General features: G+C 48.2%; 12 protein-coding genes across 12 annotated transcripts; 7 read left to right on the top strand and 5 right to left on the bottom strand.

Moving 5' to 3' along the window:
• Position 1: 1 nt before the first annotated feature.
• Positions 2-1,389, top strand: RhiXN_02678 (uncharacterized protein; the record flags this gene model as incomplete). The annotated part of the gene is made up of 2 exons (XM_043322495.1): positions 2-791; positions 848-1,389. The coding sequence occupies 2 exons, from the start codon at positions 2-4 to the stop codon at positions 1,387-1,389; spliced, it is 1,332 nt and encodes a 443-aa protein (XP_043177991.1).
• Positions 1,390-1,817: 428 nt separating this feature from the next.
• Positions 1,818-3,127, bottom strand: RhiXN_02679 (mRNA splicing, via spliceosome-related protein; the record flags this gene model as incomplete). Its single annotated transcript, XM_043322496.1, has 6 exons — positions 1,818-2,063; positions 2,138-2,532; positions 2,596-2,665; positions 2,716-2,863; positions 2,914-2,940; positions 2,997-3,127. 6 exons carry the CDS (start codon positions 3,125-3,127, stop codon positions 1,818-1,820), a joined length of 1,017 nt encoding a protein of 338 aa, XP_043177992.1.
• Positions 3,128-3,347: 220 nt separating this feature from the next.
• RhiXN_02680 (chaperone protein DnaJ) lies at positions 3,348-4,301 on the top strand (the record flags this gene model as incomplete). The annotated part of the gene is made up of 10 exons (XM_043322497.1): positions 3,348-3,377; positions 3,433-3,510; positions 3,571-3,634; positions 3,688-3,756; positions 3,870-3,898; positions 3,953-3,995; positions 4,045-4,051; positions 4,078-4,122; positions 4,178-4,217; positions 4,275-4,301. The coding sequence occupies 10 exons, from the start codon at positions 3,348-3,350 to the stop codon at positions 4,299-4,301; spliced, it is 432 nt and encodes a 143-aa protein (XP_043177993.1).
• An 885-nt stretch (positions 4,302-5,186) lies between these two features.
• On the top strand, positions 5,187-5,864 carry RhiXN_02681 (chaperone protein DnaJ; the record flags this gene model as incomplete). The annotated part of the gene is made up of 5 exons (XM_043322498.1): positions 5,187-5,215; positions 5,277-5,341; positions 5,408-5,503; positions 5,557-5,726; positions 5,781-5,864. 5 exons carry the CDS (start codon positions 5,187-5,189, stop codon positions 5,862-5,864), a joined length of 444 nt encoding a protein of 147 aa, XP_043177994.1.
• A 348-nt stretch (positions 5,865-6,212) lies between these two features.
• Positions 6,213-7,245, bottom strand: RhiXN_02682 (DnaJ domain protein; the record flags this gene model as incomplete). Its single annotated transcript, XM_043322499.1, has 6 exons — positions 6,213-6,298; positions 6,359-6,462; positions 6,518-6,530; positions 6,586-6,781; positions 6,837-6,898; positions 6,948-7,245. The coding sequence occupies 6 exons, from the start codon at positions 7,243-7,245 to the stop codon at positions 6,213-6,215; spliced, it is 759 nt and encodes a 252-aa protein (XP_043177995.1).
• A 3,774-nt stretch (positions 7,246-11,019) lies between these two features.
• RhiXN_02683 (SPT16-general chromatin factor (subunit of the heterodimeric FACT complex)) lies at positions 11,020-15,223 on the bottom strand (the record flags this gene model as incomplete). Its single annotated transcript, XM_043322500.1, has 20 exons — positions 11,020-11,162; positions 11,216-11,387; positions 11,441-11,582; positions 11,638-11,930; positions 11,986-12,159; positions 12,217-12,332; positions 12,388-12,513; positions 12,568-12,748; positions 12,798-12,968; positions 13,020-13,364; positions 13,418-13,520; positions 13,576-13,700; positions 13,751-13,915; positions 13,975-14,169; positions 14,256-14,420; positions 14,469-14,621; positions 14,679-14,803; positions 14,860-14,944; positions 15,002-15,112; positions 15,161-15,223. The coding sequence occupies 20 exons, from the start codon at positions 15,221-15,223 to the stop codon at positions 11,020-11,022; spliced, it is 3,153 nt and encodes a 1,050-aa protein (XP_043177996.1).
• Positions 15,224-15,494: 271 nt separating this feature from the next.
• Positions 15,495-17,098, bottom strand: RhiXN_02684 (AAA family ATPase; the record flags this gene model as incomplete). The annotated part of the gene is made up of 6 exons (XM_043322501.1): positions 15,495-15,542; positions 15,596-15,989; positions 16,040-16,326; positions 16,378-16,920; positions 16,976-17,047; positions 17,096-17,098. 6 exons carry the CDS (start codon positions 17,096-17,098, stop codon positions 15,495-15,497), a joined length of 1,347 nt encoding a protein of 448 aa, XP_043177997.1.
• Positions 17,099-17,257: 159 nt separating this feature from the next.
• RhiXN_02685 (telomere stability and silencing) lies at positions 17,258-18,145 on the top strand (the record flags this gene model as incomplete). The annotated part of the gene is made up of 3 exons (XM_043322502.1): positions 17,258-17,631; positions 17,681-17,907; positions 17,958-18,145. 3 exons carry the CDS (start codon positions 17,258-17,260, stop codon positions 18,143-18,145), a joined length of 789 nt encoding a protein of 262 aa, XP_043177998.1.
• A 603-nt stretch (positions 18,146-18,748) lies between these two features.
• RhiXN_02686 (uncharacterized protein) lies at positions 18,749-20,401 on the top strand (the record flags this gene model as incomplete). The annotated part of the gene is made up of 4 exons (XM_043322503.1): positions 18,749-18,937; positions 18,992-19,295; positions 19,379-20,179; positions 20,238-20,401. The coding sequence occupies 4 exons, from the start codon at positions 18,749-18,751 to the stop codon at positions 20,399-20,401; spliced, it is 1,458 nt and encodes a 485-aa protein (XP_043177999.1).
• A 745-nt stretch (positions 20,402-21,146) lies between these two features.
• Positions 21,147-22,368, top strand: RhiXN_02687 (uncharacterized protein; the record flags this gene model as incomplete). Its single annotated transcript, XM_043322504.1, has 6 exons — positions 21,147-21,285; positions 21,341-21,384; positions 21,446-21,584; positions 21,645-22,064; positions 22,121-22,193; positions 22,242-22,368. The coding sequence occupies 6 exons, from the start codon at positions 21,147-21,149 to the stop codon at positions 22,366-22,368; spliced, it is 942 nt and encodes a 313-aa protein (XP_043178000.1).
• Positions 22,369-22,603: 235 nt separating this feature from the next.
• Positions 22,604-24,358, bottom strand: RhiXN_02688 (SPT2 chromatin protein; the record flags this gene model as incomplete). Its single annotated transcript, XM_043322505.1, has 5 exons — positions 22,604-22,706; positions 22,771-23,656; positions 23,734-23,878; positions 23,950-24,294; positions 24,350-24,358. 5 exons carry the CDS (start codon positions 24,356-24,358, stop codon positions 22,604-22,606), a joined length of 1,488 nt encoding a protein of 495 aa, XP_043178001.1.
• A 238-nt stretch (positions 24,359-24,596) lies between these two features.
• Positions 24,597-26,437, top strand: RhiXN_02689 (actin; the record flags this gene model as incomplete). The annotated part of the gene is made up of 11 exons (XM_043322506.1): positions 24,597-24,652; positions 24,702-24,728; positions 24,778-25,066; positions 25,128-25,331; positions 25,382-25,542; positions 25,592-25,691; positions 25,747-25,902; positions 25,951-26,076; positions 26,130-26,173; positions 26,234-26,273; positions 26,342-26,437. The coding sequence occupies 11 exons, from the start codon at positions 24,597-24,599 to the stop codon at positions 26,435-26,437; spliced, it is 1,299 nt and encodes a 432-aa protein (XP_043178002.1).
• Between the last annotated feature and the right edge of the window lie 35 nt (positions 26,438-26,472).

The following is a 26,472-nucleotide window of genomic DNA, read 5'->3' on the forward strand; positions in this document are numbered from 1 at the left end:
TATGTCGCTCGAGGATGTACAGACCGCGCAAAACGCCCTTCGAGCGGCTATCTACAATCTCAAGGCGACGTACGGTAACCGTGTGAAGCAACACCAAGAGGCTGTAGCGAACATGCGTGCGAACGAGAACGGAGGTCCCGGTGGCCCGCAGTTTGGCCAACAAGCACAGACCCAACAGCAGCAGATGCAGCAAGTTCAACAACACATGTTGGGGCAGCAGCCACAACAGTCTCAACAAGCCATGGCAGCGATGTCGCTTTTGAATGCCAACGGAGGGCTTGCAGGGCCTCAACTCGGGCAACCACGGCCTCCAAGCCAGCCTCAATATGGGTCACCCAAGCCTGAGCCTGGCAAAGTCCCTATGAACATGATGCAAGCTCACCAAGGGCAACAACAAGGGAAAGCCCTCCAAATGGCCAAGCCTCAACGCAAACCGGGCGCGCCTGTCAACACGCCTTCACCTGCCGCCGCTCCTACACCTCAGATGGAGTCTGCTCCGACGCCTTCGTCCGCCAACGAGCCTGCTACTCCCAAGTCACCGAAGAACAAGAACAAGGCTACTGCTGGCCCTAGCTCTATCCCTGCCATCAAGCGCACGCCGACTCAGGCGAAGAAGAAGCCCGGGAAGATCGACTTGCCCCCTCCCGTCATCTCTGGGTTCAACCAGCCTGTCAAGCGTCAGCGTGAAGACGACGTCCCGCCCGCCGCAGAGCCTATTATACCCATCGCAGGCCCGTCGTCGCCCAAGCGGGTCAAACCGAGTTCGAATCTGTCGTGCCGATCAAGACTGAGTATATCAACGACGAGCCGGTTGAATCGATGGAGAATGCGCTCATGAGTTTGCAAGAAGTTGCGCCCAACCCCAATGGGGACGGAATCGATCCTGACATCCTCGCTCAACTCAGCGAGATCTTGGAAGGCTCCGCAAACGTCGCTCCTCTTGCGTCGTCATTGGCGCCGTCGCTCGATCAACCACCGGACGCTGGTCCCAAGGTCGAGGACGTGTTCGACTTCTCATACTACCTCAATGACAACCTCGGCGATGACGAGGCCTTGGTCGCGGGAACTTCGGGTGTTGACCCCCTTGAAGCTGACACGCCCGATTTAAACACGAACAAAGAAACGCCCGATTCTGCAGCTGACGATATTGAACACCTGGGTCAGAAGAGTCCGGGAAAGGGGGAACAGCTGTCGGCGGGGGAAGGTGGGGGTAAAAACCCTGCTGGCAGCCGAGCTCCCACACTCGGCGAGGGTTTTTGGGAGGCGTTCGACGACGGGGAAATGCCTGAAGGCGCGTACTTCATGGGTGGCGGTGCGAACGGCTTCAGCTGGAGCGGCCCTATCGATACGAGCGCGTCCTGGATTGGGATTACGGGCACCGCGGCATGATCTCGCCGTTTTGTGTGCTTTGTGGCCACCCCCCCACTCCTCTTCATTCATGCATTTGACGACTTGGCTCTATATATTACTATGATCTCATTGTGTCGTTCTTCCTCTACTCTCCGTCTGGTTTTTGGTTTCGCTGTGTCTATTATCCTCTCCATTCTTACTATGCCCTTCCCCCCCTTTTTGTTTCTTCTTGACTTTATTCCTTTTTACAGTTTCCAGTATGACTTGGGTCTGGAATGGCTTGTGCTACGTGTGTCGTGAATAGGCTGTACTACAATCTGCTATTGAAAGCTCTGTGTTGTCGACATTATCTCATCTGTTTTTCTTGTCGCGGACCGAGTGATATTCTCGAATGCAAAGTCAGGTTATCAAACACAATTCAAGACTATCTATAGATACACGCGTGGGTATAATAAGTCAATATCCGATCATAGTTTACGAGATAACCCAGGGTGTTTATTCGAACTTCGACCAATCGCTCCAATACCACCACGTGCGAATGGATCCGCTTTGCGTGCAGAGTTGGATATGAGGGTAGAAGTAAGAGTAGACATCGCCTTGGCTTTGGCAACTTGAGCGATCTTGTCCTTCTTCAAGATTGGGTTCGAAGTGTGGGGTTGAGCGTGGACCTTGTGCATCGGTCGAGGAACAGAGTTGTTCTTCCTAGGCGGGGACTGGATCGTTACCCGAGATGAACCTGCCACGGCAGACGAAGAACCGGCGGCAGATGATAGCGAAGAACCCGTACGGGTCTGAAATTCGACCGGTCCGCTTTGTGCATTGTACAACCGGCGCTTCGCTCTTCTTCCTCTCGCCGCTTCTGCCCATCCTCCCATTCAGCTTTCGCTTCCAAAGCCAGTGACGGATCATCCTTGTCTACTAGTTTTATCCCCGCGTCTAGGCCGTACTTGTCCTTTAGTGCATCGTCCTCGGCTTTGATTTTGAGCGCTGCGTGTTTGCCTTGGCGGAAACTCTTGCGGAGTTTGACCGAAAGAGAGTACGGGTCTGCTGAACGTGCAGCAGAAAGGTCCTGTAGTTGCTCAAGGTGTGGTCGCGAGTGTTTTTGATAGTTTTCTTCCTGCGTCGTCGATTTTTCGAGTGATTGGAGCGGATCAAGGGGGGCGTTCTTGGATGGGTCGTTTTCTGGAGGACATCAGTGCGTTGTTTCAATAAATGGAGTGAGTTGATTCACCGTGCACTGCATACCCCCGTTCTCTTCTGGATTCCAGTCCTCGACTTTTTGTCGGGCACCATACTCTACCACATATCTTGTGTTCTTAAGTATGTTAGTATCGTGAGCGTAACAAGTTCAATAAGGTAGCGTACTTGAGGATCCGTCCTGATCTCAAACCAGTGGCTACACAAGTGGCATTTGCACCGAAAAGCATAAATAGGTGTCGAGTAATAGTTGCCAACTTTACGTTTCTCGGCATTGTACCGAACGCCCATGCCAATGTGAGCATCACATCCCCCACTACATAAATATTCAGTGAGTCAAAATGATTGGTTTCATGATGTACTTACCACCAGATATTGAAGGGGAGTTCAAACCTAGCCGAAGGATATTCATTGGTATCATAGCCACGTATCGTAAGAGAGAGATCTACCGAGTAATTAATATCCCTTGGTCTATCTTGCGAGCTCGATCTCCTAGTGCATGTTTTCCTCGATAAGAATTGAGACTCTTGTGCTTTTCTCCATCATAATCTGGTGGATAGTATTTGTTGAATCCCTGCATAATAGTGGCTTAGTATAGACTACAAATTTCCACGTGACCTTTCGGCTCGACCGGTTCTGTCAGAATGTAATCACATGCCTGGTCTATTGGTTCACATGGATCGAACTCTCAGTTCGCACCAGATCAATAGTGGCCGCGCTTCTACATAAAGCGTGTGGACTCGTGTGGTAATAGTCTCCACTCCCCACATACCCCGACTTCAACCCCACCATCACTCATCATGTCTGATTTGCAAGAGCCCGGTTTTGCGGTGAGTCTGAGTGCATAACAGCAACGAAGCATGCGGTGATTAACAATATATCCAGGCTTCTGATATCATTGTCGGGCTCGGCAGCGCATTTGGCAGTCTTAGTGAGACCGAGAAGAAAGCACGGATTAAAAGGGTCGGTGTCAACTGTGCTATATACCAACTGCATGTTCGTTTAACTTTGTTTGGTAAACAGACCAATGGTGTTTTTGAGCTGCGAGTTTCGAAAGATGGAAAGGAAGCCGTATGGACGGTTGATCGTGAGTCTAGTCTAGCCCTGTATATATTGTTATCCCATTTGACAATGGGGCAGTCAAGAAAGAGGGCACTGTCAAGAAGGGACCAGCCGCCGGAAAGCCAGACGTCGCTATTATCTTGTCGGGTGAGTAGATACTTCCTTTGAGAATCAATTGCTCATACTAATGTCTTGGCCTCAGATGGTATGCTATTGAGCTATAATTGACTTCCCAAAACTGACCTTATTTCCTAAATCAGAAACCTTCACTCAGCTGGCAACGGGAAAGGTTTGCATCGGTCCTACTAGTATTTGTATATTCTCACTCTGTCTTTTTCTTTAGCTCAGCGGTCAAAAAGCATTCATGACAGGAAATCTGAAGGCGAGTTAAGCGTTTCATTGGAACTTTTAGGCTTGCTAACTCATCCACTCCAGACCAAAGGTAGGTTTGTTATATGAGTAATGTAGTATCGACCCACTTACGACATACCACAATGCGATACACCATGTAGGGTAAGTATATGAGTCTCTTGACTTTTCTCAATGTAAGTAAAACTGAACTCAACAGTAATATGATGCTCGCTCTCAAACTCGAGGACGTTCTCAAGGTAGGCCTTCGTGTTTATTTAGTCCCAACAAGGACTGAGCCCCTTTGCGCGCTCTAGCTCGCTAAGCCCAAGGCTAAGCTCTAAATTTCTTGGAGAGTTACATAGCCTGGCAACTTATTTGGTGGCTCCCATGGCCCATTTCATGTAGATGCTATCTATACACATAATGTTTTGAGAATTTATGTTGTTATAGCTTATATCCGTTCCAAAGCCAATCGTCCCCGAATCCGGATCTTGGATTGCTAGGCGATATGATAATCTCAAGGGGTGATAAGGGGATCAAGCACAGCCGCAATCACATGAAAAGGATATATTGACCTAACCTTGCCTGTGATTCTGGGTGAGAAGTTATCTTGTTCCGCACGACCTCCACCAGGTTTCTGAGCCACAGAATCAAGCGTAGCATCTTATCCGCTCGTCTCAATGCTGATATGCTGTCGTATGTCATTGGGACAGGTGAGTAGGCGTTACTTGTATGCGACAAACACTAAAAAACGAGGTTCACCGTGGGTTAGCTTCAAGTTTCATAAGGCCTTGGGGCTACTCGAGCGCACCACAACACGAGCTTGTCCGAGTTCATGAACCGGAAAAAATCGATACAACTAACATTGAACCGAGAGTTACAGATCAGAGCGGTAGCCAGCCCGAGTCTTCTATTGAACATATACTCCACCACTCCGATCTTTATGTGATACTTGATACAAGTCGTTCAGCAAACCATGAAGATCTACGTCGTGCCTACATGAACATGTGTCGACGATGCCACCCAGAGTACGTATCATATTTACCATTTTGCTGCTAGGCGATCCTTATTTACAACTCCTTCCCACTTTTAGTAAATTCCCAAACGAACCCTTGGCAACAGTGGCTTTTCAGAAACTTTCTTATGCATATTCTGTCCTCTCTGATAACCGGAAACGACGGCTATATGATACAAACGGTACGGCTGAACCGGGGGGCGCTCAAGATATGCATGGCGCCAATGACATGTTGAACAGGTACGCCCCACCATCATTACTAAACTTATTCCAATTTAACTTCTTGTATTCACATCTATAGAGTGTTGTTGGCTATATGGGCAGACTTTCTGGATGGAGATTTCGAACTCATCAAAATGTTATTGCGTAAGTGATTACTTATGTGCATTGTATGCGAAACTTAGTAAGTGTGCCGTTGACTTGGCTGCGTAGGGTCCTTTGGAGAAGTAAACCCAAAGCTAAAGTTCGGGGACGAAACGATAGAGGCACTCCTTCAAGCTCTGGTTAATTTGCGGGAAGTTGTTGTTTGTAAGCAACCAATTCAATATGGGATACCATCACAGTTAATTTTATTTGAGCAGCAGGACAACAGCATTTTCGTTTACTTAAGTTTGAGATGATGCGCTTATACGAGATTCAACATGCTCTTCGACAACTCTCATATTTTGATGTACCTGGGAGGTTGAAGCTTACGATTCAATTAGCACGCTTAACTCTTGCACTTCCAGTGAATGTTGACAAAGCAATCATGGTGCGAGCCCTTGTTTGTATATGTTCATTGTGTCTGAAATGAGTGTTTAGGCAGAACAACGCGAAGAGAACAGTCAACAGGAAGTCGGAGTTGGTAGACCTCGTGGACGGTACTTACCCTCCAGCATCCACTCCGTGATTGGGTTGGCGTGTGTCGTCCTGGAGAAAGGCGAAAGTGTTTTACCTACAAGAGTCTAACACTGATATAAGAGTTTCTAACATAGACTTTCGCAAGTCCATATAGTATTTATGAAAGAATTGGCCATTGTTCCCGTCAAATGTTCTTATAAATAGATATCCATGTACTTTCCTAGGGTTGATTAATACACACATATCGGTATCCACCCATCGACACATGAGTCCGCCAGAAATGTTCATTCCTTGAAGAAAGCTAACTAACACAAATAAGCCGGTGCCTGGAGCGAGCGGTAAGTAGTAAATAGTACAGTGTGCAGAAAAGGCGCCTTTGAAGAGGACAGCCCTATTCTCATCCAATCACATTAGGTTTGGTCTTTTTCTTTTTCTTGCCTGCGTTGAACGAGCGCCAACTATCAACACGTTGATCCCGGTTCTCTGCCAATGCGCCGATGAATTACGAACAACTTGGGCGTAAGATAGGTTATAAGTACGTACCTTCCCAACGTGCGTCTTCTTCTGCTTTGCGCTTTTTCGTGGCAGCTTCTTCTTCCTTACGACGGGCTTCGAGCCCTTCGTTTGCTAGATTCATTTTAATGGCTCTGTAATGAGAGAAATGAGGCATAAAAATTAACATGTACTGTGAAAAGAACTCACTTTCTTCTTCGGACTAAGGGCGGAGTAACATGGTTAGTAAGAATTCACCAAATGTTGGATGAACACACCTTCTTCGTCGATCAGGATGTCTCTTGCGCGAGTCCGAATTTGTTCCTTGAAACTAGGGACAAGTGCAAGCACACGTGAGTCGGTATCGCTAATTCCTGCAGGTAAGGAGTTGGCTTTAAGTGTTTGTGCACGAGCCTCCAGCATAACAGCATCAAGTTCATCTCGTTTGGTCTGCTCCATAAGATCGGCCTCTGCCTAAGAAAACCGGAGCTCAGTAGTTGATGAGTACACCCTATTGTATATTTCTTACTTTTTTTAACAGATCAAAGGCATCAGTTGCACGTGGATGGGTAGCCTTGTCAGGGTGTATGACTTTGTGGGTGGTCAGAAGGCTATATCCAAATCCTACATATAGACTTACATAGTGACAGATGCCTGTATCGTTTTTTTATATCTGCGGCAGTACAAGTTGGATCGAGACCAAGAACGTCGTAAGGGTTAAGTTTGAAGGCTTTCAAAATCCGGTCTACTTCTACGTCCCGCTGAAATGCGGAAGCTTCGCGAGATAGTAACTTGTCAAGCTCATCTGTTGATAGAGGTTGTTCGAATTTGGAAGTAGATTTGGGATCTGATGTTTCTTCCTTTTTTGAGCTAGACGGAGCGGGATTTTCACTTCTTGAAGAGGCTGGTTTAGTGGCGGGAGGTGGGGAAGGCGCCATGGTTGCTTGTCTTGTGTATCGTAGCGGCTCGTCCTGTGAGGTTGTATTACAAATGGGATAAGCGCTGAGGAACCTTTTCTTGTGGTCCAGGCTTATACGTCAAAATCTCTTTCACGCTCGCCGGACTCGATGGTTTTATCTTAGACGGTTAGCAAATAGTACCATTAACCCTATCCTATTGCATCTGATTAAACTCTCCTAGCTCAGATTTGAGTATCCTTACTTGCATCTGAGCTACCTTTTCTGGCCTCATCTCATTCTTCCACATGTCTCATGAGTCTAAACTACCACAGGGCCCCTGGTAATGGTCCGATACTGACCGGAGCATTCTAACCGGACAGTTTTGTGCCGGCATTAGCGTTTTGTAGGCCGGCATGATGTCAGACCTCCCCACAATTGCCTAGGGTCACGCTATCACCAAGCTTATTACTGATTTCACTTTACGTAGATTATCGCCGATTCAGTACTAGTGGTGGCACATCGGCATTGTTAACATTGAGAGCCACTAGCTTGTCATGAGAGATGTCGAGATTCAGGCCACAAAATTGCATGTATGCATGAATATTAAGGTTGTTTTGCCTACGCAAGTTCGTTATACAAGAATCAACTTGAACCTATCGTTCTTTGATTGTGACAGAATGCATTCTCAAAGAGCCTAGCATAAGGCACCATTACTCAAAATGGTTGTTGGGTTTAAATTCAGCACAGGTTTGTAATTGCAATGCTTACACGTATTAGTACATTACTTATTCGCTGCGAACTTGGCGTTGCACCCATGCTCTTTTAGTCTCATCGTTCGATTCATCTAACCATGCATCTTCCATCTTGGGCTTTTCACAAGGCATATGCGTGAAAAGTCGTCGAATCGCGTTGCATGAGAGGAAACATAGGCACTAAATGGGGTTATATCCCCAAAGGGGGTCTCGCAACATCTATCACTACTCGTTCAATAGTTTGCTTCAAGTTCGAAATGAATTAGACTGTGAAATAAAGCAAAGTAATATTGAGTAAGGCGGCCCCTTTGCCTGGGCGCCGCAGGGCCGCCTTGATCTAGTATCAAATTATAGAGATACTGCATTCGTCCATAAGACGTACATGGAAATACCGGGAAGAAGAGTAAGCGGTGCAAAGATACAGGGGCAGTTAACCCCATTAGAGAACCTGTCGTTTTTACAAATAAGGGATGGTCTCCAGCTCCCAGTATGATTGTTTCCATAGCAACTTCGTTCGCCACCTCGACTTCTGCTTTGCATATACCATTTACTCGTCAAGTTCCAGAGAGGGTTTCCGAGCCACTCTTCGAGCGGAATACTACTGTCTTTTCACGATCGAGTTCCTTAAGACCTGACAATAGACTAAACAATGCGTATTCATCAGTGGTCACTGTAAATGGAAAGATTGGGTTTTCTTGGGCGACCATTTACCATACCATGCGATTAACGAGAGACTATAATAAGTGTGCCGGTCAGTCTTGGCACAGGAAGTACAGGCCTTTGATTATACGTTACTCGTATTTGATATGAAAGCCGCATATATTTACGGACTCTTGAGTTTTCTTAGTCTAATTTAGAGCTCTCTCAAACACGAGCAAGGTGGCGTTGCTGGCAACGTTGGTCAAATCAACGTTGAATTCTCTGGCTTTAACGTCGCAAACCAGCCATTCCTCTACGTGACATCGCAAAGCCAGAGGTCTATTATTGAAAACAAGTTCGCTGCACTCCGGTTAGGGTTTGATACTCTCTCCAATATCAACAGGCTCGTCTCCTAAACATTCTCTGGGGAAATATGGGGCGTAGTTTACTTTCCAGCATATTCCAGTCTGACCTATCAACATCCAGTCATATTGTATTCTGTCTTAACCGATCATACGATGATACACTGTATAAGGTTAAAATACTGAAAATAAGAATGTGTATTTAAGTAGGAATTAAACTGAAATCAAGTGTTAGACTCGCAGAGGCGAAACGGATGACTAAGCGAGTAGGCGCCGAACGAAGAGGACGGTGCAGACGAGTGTCGGGACGAGAGTGAGCGGAGCGAGCGAGTGAAATAAGCGAAATGTATTCTACGAGTAAGAACTGGTGTTGCAAGCGATGGAAGGCATTGGACTTCCCATGCTTGCTTATATACATAAGTGGGTACATGCAAGGAGGCCGCGGGCGCCGGTAGAAAGTGGCCGTGAGCCCGGAGGGCGAAACAGGAGAGAAAAAGGGAAGTGAAATACAAGACGAAATGAAAGAGGTACGCGAAGATAAGGAGTGGGGAGCCGAGAGGCTCTGCGCGACCGATCGTAAGAACCGATGGTCCAAGTCGGAGTTTGGCCGAATCGGGGCCAATGTCGTGCGAATGAGCGCAACGACCGCGTGGGATCCTCGGGTATCTGAGGGACGAGGTGGAGGTGCGAAAGAATTGCATGAAAGCGACGGGCCGGAGAGAGGGGGCCGGAGGGCGAGGAGAGCAAGGGGAACGGGACGACGAGGTGGCGACGAGGTGGCGGTCACGTGCAGGCGTTACGGTGTTACGGACCTGGGTTCGTAACATCAAGGCCAATATATGCTAAATTTAAATATCAATTCTCCATTGGTCTGATTTGTATTAGGAAAGCACACTGACGTTGTAGTTTTCAGGCCAAATTATACTAAAAAAGATGTCTTTTACTGATATACTGATTTTCAAGATCTTATCACCCCATAGTGATAGTGGCACTGACACTGGGTCCTTCGATATTGGAACCTTTGCTTCAGGTCTAGAGGTGATGAACAGCAACACTGAAATGCATCTGTTCAGCTCAGATCCAAGCCAAAATATATAATGGACGGTGCTCGTTGAGGGGGGGGGGGTCTCCGCTAGTGGCAAAAACCAAAGGCTACAAACGATGATCACCAATGGCACTGTCCCACCAGACGGCAAAGTTGCCGCTGTGCTGGACACGGGCTGTTCCTTGCCACAATTAAGACCCAAGATTGCAGCAGCTATTTACGAACCTATCAGCGGCGTCTTTGGCGTCGGTTCCGCTTTGTAAACAGGAAATCAGGTGATAAGAGACAGAACCTGTATATCAAGATCCTGCCTCTCACCGGTCCTGCTGCAGGGAGTATGGAATTCCAGAGTGCGTGCAAGTCGTACCTGAATACTCTTTCTCTGCAGCTTGACGCCAGCAATTTATCTTTGGGGAATCCTCGAGTTATATTTAGCTCAGGTTCATTTGGATCTAATGGTGTAGGGAAGTACGGAACAAGTGTTAGTATAGCGTGTATTGCGACTTTAGCCATAGCCGCAACCGTCTGGCTGTAGTTCCTATATCTTTCCTGCCTGTCCCCTAAGCGAAAGCCGAATTTCTACATGTATTGAGTATATCTGGATTGTTAGTTTTATTAATGGTATACCAAGCGCTCCCCAATGTATTCGGCCGTTTATTAAATACCCTCATCCTTTGCATTTACGCATATGTGTAGATGTTATCGCTTCGTACAGAGCGCATGCGTCCTTTGCTTATATAGAGATACGATACGCGGTTAATTTTAGGGACATCCCATTCCCCCAGTCAACCAGCCGCATGCACAAGTGCAATGTCCACCAAAATCACTCATCCAACTGTGTCCAATGAGAGCTAACTTATCCCACCGAGTGTGAAAATGCGATCATCATATCGTGATTGACGCTACTACTAAATGCAACATGTTCTAGAATAATATCAAGGGGAACAATAGCATGACGATATACAAGCTGCGATATGAACCAAAAAAGAGGAAAGCTTGGAGGGATGCAGCTCTTTTAGCGACGCCCATTAGCTTTAGCGGGCACTTTTCCCGACCCTTTTGCTGGCGCTTTCTTCTTTGGCCTATCCGAGTCCGAATCATGTCCACGCCCGCTCTCGCGCGCCTTGCTATCTGATTTGGCGGCCTTTTTCTCCAACGCTGCACACAGATAGATGAGCTAAAGTGTAAATAATCACGTAGAAGCGACTTACTGTCCCAATCGTCACCACTATCATCATCGTCCAATTCCGAGCCACTGCCTTCATCATCGCTTGCGTCCGAGCCATCGTTAAAGTCACTCTCTTCCGAATCACTCGAACTGGACACATCGTCGTCGCTTTCGTTCTCGAACTCTGATTCCGAATCAGAGTCATCGGAACCGCTCTGCATAACAATTTGTTGGCATGAAATAAAACCTTGATAGTTTGGTGAAATACCTTGTCCGAACCACCACCCGTTCCACCCAAGAAGCTCCAACCGCCTTCACGGAAGAACTCGAGCGGGTTTTCGTTAATAGTCTTCATAATTTGACCCCAGTTCAAGTTGACGGGGCCCTCGGCCATAGGAATTTCGACAGAACTAAGCCAAAAAAGTGAGCGAAGTTACCCGCCGAGGCGAAGGACACGATACATACTCGAGCCACTCCTTGACACTATCCAACTGTTTGGTAGGTATAGAATTAATGTGTTGGGGCGTTCTTGAAAAGTCATTGAAAATAAAAATGAGATCGAATTGTTTGAGCCCAAATTGAACACGCTCAAGCGATGCAATTTCGATTTCAGATAGTGTAACAACGAGGAACGGAGGGTCGAACAGGTGTACCAAGCAATCAGTAGTCGGTTGAAGTTTGACATTGGTTCGGAATGGCACGCCTTCGAACTCGAGCTCACGGAAAGGAATATCAACCTCGAGACCTTCGGGGCCAGACTATTCGTGGGAAAGGAGATAAGATAACATATGATAATATTTGGGGGTGACTTACTGCTTCAGCGATCTTCTCAGCAAAGTGCTTGAACTCCTTGTTCAACTGTTGTCTCCTCTTGCGTTCATTCTGTTCGAGTTCAATCTCGTCTTCATCGCCATAGCGATACTTGCGTTTTCGGTTTCCGGTTTCGTCAAACTGGACATCAGATGCTTCGCGGTAGAATTGAACATCCTAAATGAACGGGCTAGTGTTATTGACCGAGTTGTTATGGTTGAGTGATAAACTCACTTTGGACTTGCGTTTCCCAATAATGATGGGCGACTTCAAGTGGCAATGGATGATTACAAGCATTTCGTTATCACAAGGCGCAAAAAAGAGGTGCTTGATGTTTGAGTAAAGAATATCTAGAAGTGATGTTATTGGCTCATTCGTTCACGGATGTAATGTGAAGTTCCTCACCAATCTTTTGCCCCCCGGCACCCAAGTATCGAATACCATTGGAATGAATTTCGACTTCTCCTGGTAGGCGCTTGCCATCTAATGCTGGCCGGACAAAGACTTCGGGCAATTTGGTGGGTCGTCGGCCTGGAGGTCGCAGGATCAGATATAAGATCAATTTATCAGTGCCAAGAGCCTCACCTTTGATTTCCACGAGCTCAGCTTGTTCGACAACGTCTGCAAGTGCCTTTTTCTCTTGTTCACGTTTGTTCGCCTCCTTCTTGAGTTCGGTTATCTGTTTTGCGAGGTCGTCAAAGTGAACCGTGTCCGCCGAGCGATAGCTCAAAGAACGAATGAAAGTTGCATCAGGGTCCTCAAAAGGCTAAACGCGTGTCAGTAATTTGATCAATATGCTAATAATGAGAACTGACTGTATCTTCCTTTCGTCCAGTCAATTGACCTGGAGATTGGAAGTTGATTCGTAAATAGGTAAATTCTCCTTCGTCGAGCTTGCTGACGTTTTTGATGGTATTAATATGGAATGGCACAGCAAAACCATGGACGGGAACTACGATGGTCATGTTGCGCCTGTCAACGTGAATCTGTATTCGCTTATTAGCGGGCTGGCTTCACATTAGTTCTCAAGCACTCACTCGCATAGAGTCCACCTCCTTGGGTAAAGCAGCATCCCCCTTGTAACTTTGGAAGCGCTTCCAAGTTTTTCGCTCCTTGCCATCATTGCCACCTTCGTCATCCGCAAACCTATCTAAACCGTCCGCCTGACGTTGTGCATGAAGCTCTTTTTGGTGAGCAGCGATTCGCGCCAAGGTAGAGGCAGAGGCATCTTGGTCGGCCGATTGCTGTCTAGTCTTATTCCGGAGAACTTTGGAGCCAACCATTTTGCCATTTGGCGAGGCATTTTTCTTGGCAGAAGCAGGTTTTGATTTGTTCTTTGACGGAGAGTCACTCTTTGATTTAGACTTGGAGTTTGATTCATCCTAAGGGCAGATGTCGTAAGCAATCCAAGACAACAATATACATTAATTCTAACCTGGAAAAAGAACATAACCTCATCGGTCGCCTTTGTTCCCTCGGTCAAGCACACCGCCTTCTCTTGTCCAACCTTCACAGTGTCGCTCACGAGGACTGCATACCTTTAAGAGAGCCTTAGTATGGATCTTGGTGTAGACTTTTTGGCTTAACACATACTTGTTCCCATCCTTATCCTCCAAGTCGGAAAACCCGATCGAGAGATTGAAAATCATACCAGCCTTGACTTGCCGAGTGTTCTTAGCAGAAAGGAGGTACGAACTGTCTCGGTACTCGATCCCCATCTAGATGTTGCGTGAGCGACCACATCGCCTGATGAATTGACCGCGCTTACTCCAAAGCCCACATTCTTTGTGAAATATTTCTCTAGTTCAGGTTTCTTCTGCTTGATGTAGGAAATGGCATGTGCATACACGTCCTTTGCCGGCGTCCCGTCTCGGAGCTTGGAGAGAAGCTCAGCTTGTAAGCTAAGGACGAATGAGTATATGCCCTCTTGTTCCTAAGCGCCGTGGAATTGAGTCAACCAGCCCCTATTGGACAAAGCCACAATAAGCATACTTTTGATGGATCCACATAGAATGTGCGGCTAACGTGTGCTGAATAGCCTTTGTACCGAATACTGATAGTTCCAAGTATAACACCCTTGTGTGCAAGAGGTTCAGTGCTTGGCTCGGCTGCAACGCGTAAATCGTATCCCGAGTTTCGTGATTGAATGACAGGGAGATACGTGAGTTCCGCTGATGAGAAATCAACCTTTTAGATGGAACGAGATCAGAAACGTCGACGGACAATGAGATTATGCTACCGACATTCGCCAAGTGTTTATTCTTTGACCATACCCTCATATCGGGCTCTTTCCCTTCGCTCCCGAGACGAGTCTCAAGTTGCTTCGCGAACGATTCGTGGCTAATAGTAGACTGCCTGTCAAGAATGAGCTCGAGCTTGGACGCCAGTTGATGTGTCATCAAAGTGGAAGAGAGATGCGCGGCCGTGCGCACGTTTTTCTGTGGCGAACACGTTAGTCGTCGCAAAATCCCAAGGAGTGCACTTACCAATTCTTCCTCGTCCTTAATAGCCATTATACTGCCTATTGCAGCGGCGATATCCACAATCTCCGGTTTTCCCAAATGTTCTTCGAGAGTCTTGTTCCAGTCGTCAACAATCTTACCGGTTTGCTGCTCTTTGGGTAGACCACCAAGTCGTTTCTAGCACCACGAGCTGTAAGCATACGTTGGATTTTCAAGAACTTTTATTTAGCTTACCACCGATCCTAAAGCTTCTGCGAGCTGCTTGGGAGCTTCATTCGGACCATCCTTTGCTTTTGCCATGATGAAAATTTGAATAGGAATGGGCGCCTTGGGTATCTCAAGCTGGTGTAGGATTTTGGCTAAACCAAATGAGATTTTGGCTGGGAAGCAATAGCAGTCGCGAGATGCAACTTACCCTTTGAGGAAGAGCACAAGAAATAGATTTTTTCTTTCGCGAAAACCATGAGGGTAAGGGGGAATTCATAGCCAAGGAGCCACGTCTGGGTTAACAGTCAACAATCCACGAACGGTTAAAGTGTCGATTGAATTATGTGCACCTGTAGAGCTGTGCTTTTACGAAGCATTTCGTCGTCACCAGGGTCACCGGCTATGATCTGGAGCGCGTCGAGACCAGCTAACGCCTCGAACTCCGTAAGTTTATGTGAATTCTGCGCCAATTTCAGTGAGAGCTACAGTTACAACAACGTTATACTTACCCATGCCGATAGCACTTGTGAGGCACGCGTATAGAACTGTTGGACATTGAGCTGCACCGACATGATGGGTCAAGAAACACAACAATGTCCTGAACACGAGCAAGAGTAATCCAATCTAAAGTCGTGATCCGCGCTCGCGATCAGGCGCCGGGCGCCTAATTGATGCTACCCTCTCAGCTACAGTCTTTGCTATATGTGTGTATACATTCAGGTGGTGCTCCTTGCCACAGACACCAGCCATAAAATAACGGACATAAGTTTCAAGTCTTATATGTCAGCCTGTTCCCTCCGCGTCGCAAAAAGATAACAAGAATGTATAATAACTATTATGGATTTACAAGTACAAGCCCTCCGGTGCGCCCTCGTTCTTACGATACAGTACCTGAAGTCGATCTCTATCAACAAAAGTCGGGAGCGTGAATTGAATGTACTGACCTTCTCTCTAGCTGTCGTAAAATCTGCTTTTGTCACCCTCATTCTCCGCTCTCGCAGAGCAAGTAAACCGGCTTCAGTGCATACAGCCTTGATATCAGCACCACTCAGATCGTCCTTGGTCATGACAAATTCTTCCAGATCCACATCTTCCGAAAGGCTCATACGGCTTGTATGAAGCCTGAAGATGTGTCGTTTGGTACGTACGTCCGGCAAAGGGAACTCAATCTTGCGATCAATACGACCCGGACGGATCAGTGCGGGATCAAGAGACTCGATTTTGTTGGTGGCCATGATGACTTTAACATCTCCTCTTGTATCGAATCCGTCCAGTTGGTTTAGAAGTTCCAACATTGTACGTTGAATCTCGCGTTCACCACCAGAGGTTGAATCATAACTAGGGTTGAATAAGTATCTACTCGCAACCCAGAACTAGAAATGGCATACCGTTTTGTACCGATCGCATCGATTTCGTCAATGAAAACAATACTAGGTGCGTGTTCTTCTGCGACACGGAATAGCTCCCTGACCAACTTGGGCCCATCTCCGAGATACTTCTGGATGAGCTCGGAACCGACAACGCGCAAGAAAGTGGCGGACGTCTGGTTAGCTACAGCCTTGGCCAGAAGAGTTTTGCCTGTTCCAGGAACACCATACAAAATGACACCCTTTGGAGGTTTGATACCCATCTCTTCGTATAATTCTGGATGAGTTAACGGTAACTCAACGGATTCCTGTGCAGCATGGTTGAGATACAGCGCAACCTCACTATATGCTAGACTCACTTTGATTTCCTGTATTTGTGTATCGAGTCCACCAACATCTGCATAACTCTCTGTCGGTGCCTTGTCGAGTTTCATGACGCTGACCATAGGATCCGCGTCGTCTTGCAGTACCCCAATGATTGAGCTATTCTTGTGGTGTAGCAAGACCGAGCAACCAGGCTCCAGCAAGTCCTTGTCGACGAAGCTCATAATGCTAACATAGTTCTCGGGACCAGTTGCAGTGCTAACAATAGCATGGTCATCATCGATAATCTCTTCCAGGGTCCCAACGCTCATTGGACTACCACGCAAGTCATCGACCCGAGTACGTTCTTCCTCATTCTTGTCCTCGGATGCTTCAGGTTTCAACCGTTCTTGATTCTGGACAAATTCTTCCTCCAAAAGCAGGTAGTCCTTGATTCGCTCTAGCTTTAGGAGCTTCAGCCGACAGCGCATAGTGGGGACGACAGCCGGCAGTTTGCTCGAGGCATCTGGGCCACGCTTCTTCTTCTTTCCAACTCGTGTAGGTAGTGGAGGCTCCCATTTCTTCTGTTGATCTTTAGGCTAACACAGAGACGCGTCAGTTCGAGAAAGAAGACTTTGTGTAATAAGTACTCACCTTGTCTCCCTTGCCGTCCTTACCAGGACCTCCCGGTGGGCCTCCAGGGCCAAGTCCAGATGGTTGATTTCCCTGATTATATTTAATGATAGATTCTGTTTTTATGTGCTATTTGCTCACCATGTCTTTAGATTGTGTAGGGGTAGTAAGGAAGAGATATTGTAGAGGACGCGCGTTCAGTCATGTGACTCTTTAACACTTTTGCCAAATCATCGCCAATTTCCGCACAGCCACGACTGTAACAGGCACCATCCCAACCACCACCAGACCAAACTTGCGATCATGCATTACACAACTATTCTCGTCGATACTATTGCACCCTTTTCTACCCTTGCTCTTCAAGTCTCAAGCACCACACCTCTGTTATCTCTCGAATCTGAAATTTCAGCTCGCTATCCAGACCTACCATATCACGCACTTTCCCTCGCTTCTCCTTGTGGCACTGACTTGTCTTGCGACGCACCGCTCTCGACGTTGACCAATGGGGGCGACCTACTTACTCTCCGCCTTATGCCGAGCCTCCTCGGAGGAAAGGGAGGTTTCGGATCCCAGCTTCGTGCGGCTGGTGGTAGGATGAGTAGCCAAAAAGCCAGCAACAACGATAGCTGTCGTGACTTGAATGGTAGGAAGTTGAGCACTATCAAGGAGGCCAAAAAGTACGTTTCAATTCGCCGACGGATTAACATGCGCTGACATGTCATCCAGGATGGCAGCATATCTTGAGACCGAGCCGGAACGCAAGAAGGCTGCTGCAGAGGAGAAACGTGCTAAGCTTGAAGCTCTGGAGAAGCAGCTTGGTATCACGCCGGGCGAAAGCAGCAAAGATGGCGAATCCTCCGCGAGAGCTGGACAAAAGCACCGGTTTGATGACACCGAGTACCTTGAGCAAAGTCGAGAAATTACCGACGGAGTTAAAAGTGCTGTTGCAGCTGGTAAGTTACCTAGCGATTGCTGAAGCGATGTTTTTCTGACCATTATACAGGTCTTCTTAAGAAGCGAAAAAAGAACAAGGCCGCATCGCCTGTCGAAGCCACACATACCAAGACCGCTGAACCAACGCCTGCTTCAGCGTCTACTCCAGAGCCAGCTACGACTGAGACGCCTGAGGATGAACCCGCGAGAGAGGCGACCACCCCCGCAGCCGCTCCAGTTGTTGCTGCCAGTGCTTGATTAATGGCTTTACACTGTATTTGTATTATTTGACTGCAATTACCTGGGACGTCGTGTAACCACTTCGCTATCTGGTCCAACCCTACTTTCTTGTGATGCATGTAACAGCAATAATGCTCGGTTTATACAACCAAATATCGTAAACATGACGAAGGCTGTGTTTGCATCCGGGTCGAGGCCTGAACGCTCCCCATTTGTGATCGTCTGATGCAAAGAACTTGTTGTAAGCCACGAACATCACTACTGTACACTCTCATACTGAATTCTTGACACTTGACCGTTATTTCAATCTTCTAGGCACGAGTGAACTTATGCTCACTTTCTAGGAGCTTCAGCACACATAGGGCTGACAACTGCTAAATCAAACTACGTCGACAGCCCCAATTCTAAGGAATTGAATACTTCAGTCTCATACTTGAATTGCACGAGACTCTATAATACTGGGCGGATAGCAACTGCATCACGACCAACTATTATTTGCTCAAGGCGCCGATTTATATTGAAGCACCGTCCCTATACTCAAACGCCTACCCGTTCGTTTACCCAGTGCTACTCTTCTCCATACAAGACTGAAGTTACTAGTAATCGTGTATATCGAACACTATGCCCGCCTTTGAGGAACTCGAAGCTCGTTTGGCCGCTCTGAGGCCTGTTCCGATGGCCGAGCCCATCCAATCGAAGGATACCACTTCCAACGCGTTGGGACTCGATGACGAAATGATGTCCAAACTCCGTGTCCTCGGCATCGATCCAAAGAACCTGGGCGATATGGAGTCTGGACATGATTCAGAGGTAAGTAATAATATCGTTTCAACTACTCGACGATCGACTCATACGGCAACGTAGATTGAGCGCTATTTGGCGTCTGACGACTGGCGGTCCGAGGCTACCCAATCTGATCGAGAGTCAAGTGCACTGACTGATAACGATATCAGTGGGCTTGAATCTCCATTGTCTTTGGACCTAAGCTCCCCCACTACCCCGCTTCGCACCCCACTCGCTCGTCTACCCGACCGAAATGCTACCCTACGGCCTAGCGACCGGAACTTGTTCTCCCTTGCACAATCCATCTCAAGTGAGAATATGTTTGATTCGGATCGTGCAGAGTCACCGGCACCTATACATCATCCCCCAAGTGGACGTCGGCGACGTTCGAAGAAAGAGAGAGATTTAAATCTATCAACCACAAGCTTGAGCGCTGACGACGAACTGGACGATTCTGAAGATGACGAGAGGAAGCCTTGGAGACTCTCAGGCGTGTCAAGGATGGATTGAGATTGGAAGCCGATAGCGAAGACGGTGATATGTCCGACTCACTCGGAGGACAAGTCGAACTGGGCCCACCTGGACACACTCCCCCACCTTCGAGGATGGGCCGTAGGGGAAGCAATACCCCACCTCATACTCTACAAACACCCCGGCCAAAACTGGCGTGCTCTCCACCAGCATCGTTCTCTACCGCGTCTCCCATTGAACTCGACAAGGGGACAGACGAGCCGCACACCCCTCCAGCCGCCTCAACTCAAAGCCTTTCTCAAGAGACCGAGGCTAGGACGCCTGGGCCCATTAACTTGAGACGACATCTTCCTACGGTTGACACGGTTGAAACGCCAGGCTTTAGGTATTCACCAGATGATAGTTCAATCGAAGATGACCTAGCATCTGCACTTTCCTCTGATATGTTTAATACTCCTGACAAACGGACACCGACTTCTCCGCCCCACACGCCCTCTGAAGATGAGGCACAGGTAGCTCGATATGCATCATTATTACAGAACCTTGCGAGCCCTTCCCGTCAGCCTGCAGATCCATTCGACGATCCGTTATTGAATACACCAAACAGACTACCAATGCCAGACTCGGACAGTGAAGATTCTAAGCGTACCAACAGCGTGTTTGCCAGGCTTGAGGGCCTCCATCCACAAACCGGCATTCCGAATGTACCTTTAGTTACGGCAAAGGTTCCGGGAGCTCCCAAGCTTGACATCGAAGGGTGGAGGGTAAAGAGAGATGATGATCCTGACTCTTGGTGCAGTGAGTTTACACCCACTTCATGCATACTGCGGACCCTCAAATCCGCTCACTCGCGCAGGTATATGCAATGCCGATGCTACGCTGCAGTGTGAAGAGGAACCATGTGATGGTGACCTCTATTGTAAGAAATGTTTTACCGAAGGACACCCTAAGGACGACCTGGAGATGAGCCAACACAAGCCCAAGTCATGGACACCAAAGGATGCGAAGACGCCCACTTGACGAACCTTCTCCATCAAGGCCTTTTCACGCACTTTTGTTACGATCCCTCCCCCTCCCTCTTTTTAACCGAAGAGCTTTTTCTTTTTTTATTTGTTCACGATTCGGCATTCCCAGATGTCCATACACCAAATTTATACAGTAATGATCGCCGCTTGAGGATCAACCCTTTTGAGGTGATTACTCAAATCGCATCAACGCACGTGATCTCCGTATATGGCTATACTCGTACATCGCTATGGTACTCGTTTATCTGTCCCTTCTCGTGGTGGGGGAATTGTACCGGTAGCGAATACCTCCATACGTTAACTAGCATCGAAGGGAACTGCCGCCGAGCGTCACCTTGCCGCATGTTTATCTCTACACGAGGCGAGGGGAAGGCGGCTAACTCTAAAGAGACCAATAAACCTACCGGAGCCCACATTTCGAAGGTTATAGGCTGATATTTCTTAAGTCCGCTTCCTCTAACTGGGCTCCGATCGCTATAACCGTGTTATCTTCGGACGATCCCTGTTCTGTCTATCAAGTCACACCACGAATTCGAACGTGCTTTTATCCAGTCTTGGGCGTGTTCACCACGAGTTCAATTTATCAATCGACAATCCCCATGTGTTAGTCACACGAATGCAGCAACACTTACAAACGCTGTGACACGCCAGTGCCAAGTGGAGGTTGGTGTCCATAAAGGCTACAAACATTAGTCGATCTCGCTCGCCCTACCACCACTCGAGTCTCATTACGGTCGACTATGTCTTCGAATATGCTGCGAGGCCGAAGTATACCTCCTCCCCCAAGGGTCCCGCCGCTGCGGTCCCAGACCGAGTTGACAGAGCCGCTCAATAGCCAGCAGCCTGGGGCTAGTCTTGGAGCTTACGAGACTCGGCAGCGTGTGTACTTCCCTAATTACTGCATATTGGCCGAGTTGTGACCAGTTGCTTTTAGGAACCCAATTGGTGGTCGACGGTTTTTCGAATCTGGCGCTTCTGGTATCTTCCATCGCGTTGACCTGATGTTCCTCTGACTTACAACTGGCGATCTGTGCAATAGGCCATCTTGTTCAGTGGTGTCCAGGCCCAATTCATCTCCTCTACCAGTACCGATAATTCGAATGCCGCAGCTAGGGCAACTAACGCTGTCTTGTTTGGAGGGCTGATCCTTTCGGTTTGCAGTGCTCTGCTTGCCACTCGTAAGATCATTCCTTGAGTTTATTTTCGTGGTGATACCAACATAGGTGTCTTGTCGCCAGTCTCCGGCCGGTGGTTCTCGATTCTGCGCGAAGATGATTCGGAATTCCTATCGAGCCATTGGCTCGCAGCCGAGTCCAGACAGAAAGGTGTACCCGTCCGAGAGTATCTCAAGTTTCAGAGGGATGCGTGGTTGAGCAAGCTTCCAATTCACCTTCAGCAATCTTACTCTCAACCGCTTAGTCCTGATGGAGCTAAGAGTGAGAGTGGCTCTCTGTGGCGCAATGCAATGACGAGTTCGCCCGTCCAAGAATTAAATGACATGGAGGGAGGTGTTTTGGGTCAAAAACATGCACCGACGTCCAAGATGGCTCCTAATCCAAGAGAACGAGATGTGCAATTCGTCATTAACATGATAGACGAGGAGATGAGCGGAGACACTACTCTTCGTGAGGTTATCGTAAGCAAAATATTGCTATGTGGTAAGCTTCCAGGATCATAGGGACAAGGCATACATTAACGCGTTGAGAATATCCAGCGGTGGGCATTTGCTGCGCTGCGTTTGCACTTTTTGCTGTTGGCATCATGTTGCTCGTCTGGAATACACAACCGTAGGTCGAGCAACCCGCAGATATGTTCCGTGCTTACAGGTTATTCAGATTCGATGTCGCGCTATCAACGACAATACTTCTTGGGCTTAACTTAATTATAATGCCTGGGTTCTTCCTGAAACACCGGCACAAGCGCGTCATTAGTCAGCTCTCTTTGGGGAGGGCTGCGTGGTAGCCTTAGCCACGCACGTATTTATCAAAATTTCTACTATGTGTATCGTCATGTTGAAACACAAACAGTTTTCTTATGAATTGCAAACAAGATGACCAAGTCCATTGTGTTGTCTAGTCTTACAAGTAACAGTAATCTAGGGGGAAATCGTCTGACTGTAATCCAGACAGCTCAAACTATTAGTAATATATACACACAACAGGGTACATGTATCCATACACGGGATAAATTGAAAGACTCAATTCGAGCGGGCAGCAGCCATCTTCTTGCGACGCTTTGCTTCTTCTCGACGACGTTCTTCGGCCTCGGCCTCGGCGTCCTCCTGTTTCGCAATACGCGCACTAAGTTAAAAGTTAAACAGTCGGCAACCATACGCAGTATATTTGTTTATAAAAGAATAAGTACCTTTGCTTCTCCTCACGTTCAAGGTCCCGACCAGTGGCCTCCATGTCGTCCTCGTCATCACTGACGACATCCCGACTAAGGTATTCGGTGCGAGATTTACCAGGGTTAATGATGCTCCAAATATCAAATCCTGATCCTCTCCCACCAGCGGCAGGAGCCTTGCGAGAAGCACGACGCCTACGTTCGCGTTCCTCTTCTTCGGAATCATAGGAATCGGATTCCGACTCATAAGAGCGTCGGCGCTTTGCAGGTAGAGAAGTGGCAGGTTTGGAGGTGGCAATGGGCGCTGCGGGGCGCGGGCGGGCCGGGGCTGCCGAGGTAGGAGTGGGAGCAGCCTGACTAGTAGGCGGATTGCCGGTCGTTTTCACCGTCACCTTGTACTCCTTCGGTGCCGAAGATTTAGTTCCGCCAGAGAGGAGAGTGCTGGGTTTGGTAGCAATGACAATTGGCGCCGGTTTAGGGGGAGCGGTAGGGGTGGGCGCAGAACGTTTCGGCTGTTGGGGTGGAGCTTGGACTGAACCAGAGCGCGAACGGTCTTTACCGCGCTCACGTTCTCGTTCTCTTTCCCTCTCCTTCTCGCGTTCCTTTTCTCTGGCTTTGCGCTCACGCTCCCTTGCTTCATCGGCCAGCCTCTCTTTCTCTTGTCGTTTCCTTTCCTTCTCCTCCTTCTCCTGCCTTTCTCTCTCTCTCTCTCGCTCCTTATCCTTTTTGGTGGAAAACCAGTCGGTAAATTTCTCGGCCTCGATTCCGGTCATGACTTTCTTGGGTTCTGCGCCCCCACACTTCTCTCGTAGATCTCGAGTAATCTCGTCGATTGACCGCGGGTCGCGCTTCTGAGTGTTGAGCTTGATGAGGCCGGTTTGGGAGGCAGCAAGCCGGGCGCGTACTGACATAGAGCCACTGGCAGACGCCGGGACCCTGAGCCCGCCTCGACGTTGACAGCACCGCCAGGCAATAACGCACCAGCCTTCCGCTTCTTGGCAGCGTACTTGGAGCGAGAGGCTGGATCATCCCATGATGCATTTTGGCGAGCACGTTTCTCCTCGCGGGTGAGGCCCATAGCCCCAGTCGCAACTGCATTGTAACCAGAGCCTCCGGATGTTGATGCCTGAAATTGAATCAAATTGAACATGACGATAGTTAGTAGGCAACAAATACCTGGATTTTGCTCAAACATACCTTTGAGCGAGAGTTTTCACCTCCGCTGGTTGCCTTTGCCCTTGATGCACTAGCTGCAGACTTGCCTGCCAACATGGCTCGTCCCTCGCGCTCTCGCTTCTCATCAAGTTCTCTTTCTCGTTTCGCCGCGAGTTCTGCCTCTTGTTCAGCACGTTGTTTAGCCTTCTGCTCCTCGTCGAATCGGCGCTTAAGTCTTTCTTTTGCGGCCTCTCGTTCCCTGGCCTCACGGGCTGCGGCCTCAGCTCTTGCCGCCGCCTGCTGAGCCTCACGCTTCGCCACAGCTGCCGCAAGCTCTTGTGCTGCATCGTTGTTCTGGGACTTTGAGAGTTTAATAAGGCTAGCAAACTGAGTCGGTGCAAATGAGTCAACAGTCACAAGAAGCAACACTCAGGCGACTAACGCTAGTCATGATGTAGCCTTTCGAATCCAAGTAAATTCTTGTGGCTAACAGGTGCCCTCGACTATGTCAATCAATACGAATGGTATAGTGGTATAAGAGAATAAGCCAAGAACGCAGAGTTTAAAAGAAAGACAGCGTGCGGTGGTGGATCAGTGCAAGTGCTTAGGGGTGGCTGTGCGAGGACAAATAATCCCACACTCATCCGTCCGACAACGTCAGACCGAGACCACAATCAACCAAGTCCAATATGGCCCTCCTCGCACCTATCATCAGCGATAACGGAAGCGGATATTCAAAGCTTGGGTATGTTTGCCTTGAACCACAGACGGATTTAATTTAATTCGCGAGACAGGTTTGCGGGTAATTCAGACCCATCCTTGTAAGTACCTCTGTGCCCTTCAGCCTGGTTATCCCTAAGCGCGATCCAGCGTATTTCCGACAGCAATTGCTACGCGTGAGCATGCCTCCACCACTGCTCAGTCCACGTCTCGCGGGCCTCCAGTGGCAGCAAAGCCCGGTCATCTCGCGTCCAAGCGCGGTATCGAGGATCTGGATTTCTTCATCGGCGATGAAGCCATTGCCAACTCCAAGACCTACGGTGTGCACTACCCAATTAGGCATGGAATGATTGAGAACTGGGATCATATGGAACGCTACTGGGAGCAAAGTATCTTTAAGTATCTACGCGCTGAACCTGAAGACCACTACTTCCTATTGGTAAGTAATCTAAGACGTCATACGCTAGTCGACTACACTCACGCGACGCGTATCGCCACAGACCGAACCTCCCCTTAACGCGCCCGAGAACCGTGAACAAACGGCCGAGATCTTCTTTGAGTCATTCAACGTTCAAGGCCTTTACATCGCAGTCCAAGCTGTACTCGCTCTGGCAGCTTCATGGAGTTCGAATAAGAGCATGGATCGCACCTTGACCGGAACTGTCATTGATTCTGGTGACGGTGTGACTCACGTTATTCCGGTGGTAAGCGTGTTATGTTAGACTCAAGGACCGGTCTGAGGCTGTTTCCACAGGCAGAGGGCTATGTCATTGGTTCAGCTATCAAACATATCCCTATTGCCGGACGCGATATTACCAGTTTCGTTCAGACACTTCTTCGTGAGCGTGGAGAAACAGCCTCGATTCCTCCGGAAGACCAGCTCCGCGTCGCTCAGAAAATCAAGGAAGACTATAGGTGTGTAGTATTTGCCCATTACTCACTTGCCTCAACTGAATTATCTCAGCTACGTATGCCAGGACATTGTGAAAGAATTCCGCAAGTATGATGCCGATCCCTACAAGTATTTTGCTCGATTCGAAGGTGAACATAGTGTAACTGGCAGGGTGAGCAATACATTCATCTTTCAATCGCAAGAGCCTCATCATACCTGTCAACCAGCAATACAGCATTGACGTTGGATTCGAACGCTTCCTTGCCCCCGAGATCTTCTTCAACCCAGAAATTGCATCTAGTGACTTTCTTACGCCACTTCCAGAAGTTGTCGATGGGGTCATTCAACAGTCGCCTATCGATGTACGAAGGGGCCTGTACAAGGTTAACATTTACATCATAGTTATGTTTAAGCTACTCACCCAGTAGCAGAACATCGTGCTTTCTGGTGGCTCTACCATGTTCGAGCACTTCGGCCAACGGTTGAAGCGCGACTTGAAGCAACTTGTAGATCGTCGCATTAGTGCTAGTGAAGTTGCCAGTGGATCTTTGCAACGCGTGAGCATACACTTTGCCATATGCCTGGACCTGGGCTCATGTTCTCACAACAGTCATCTGGCATGGAAGTCAACGTTATTTCGCACAAGAGACAACGGTAAATACGATTTCTCCGAGTTTTTCGTGACCTTGACCCTGACTTTTGTGTTTCTTACAGCTATGCTGTTTGGTATGGTGGTTCTCTGCTCGCATCATTGGTGAGTTTTTGGACAATGCAAACGATCTGTCCCATACGCTGGCCACTTTGCTCACATGCATTACTTAGCCCGACTTCTACAACTCGTGCCACACTAAGGCCCAATACGAGGAAATCGGCCCCAGCATTGCTCGTCGGTACCAGATCTTTGGCAGTGTTAACTAAACGACCGAATCACAATATCTTAATATATATGTTTG

The sequence above is a fragment of the Rhizoctonia solani genome, chromosome 3 (genome assembly GCF_016906535.1).
Source record: "Rhizoctonia solani chromosome 3, complete sequence".
NCBI classification, from domain to species: Eukaryota; Fungi; Basidiomycota; class Agaricomycetes; order Cantharellales; family Ceratobasidiaceae; genus Rhizoctonia; species Rhizoctonia solani.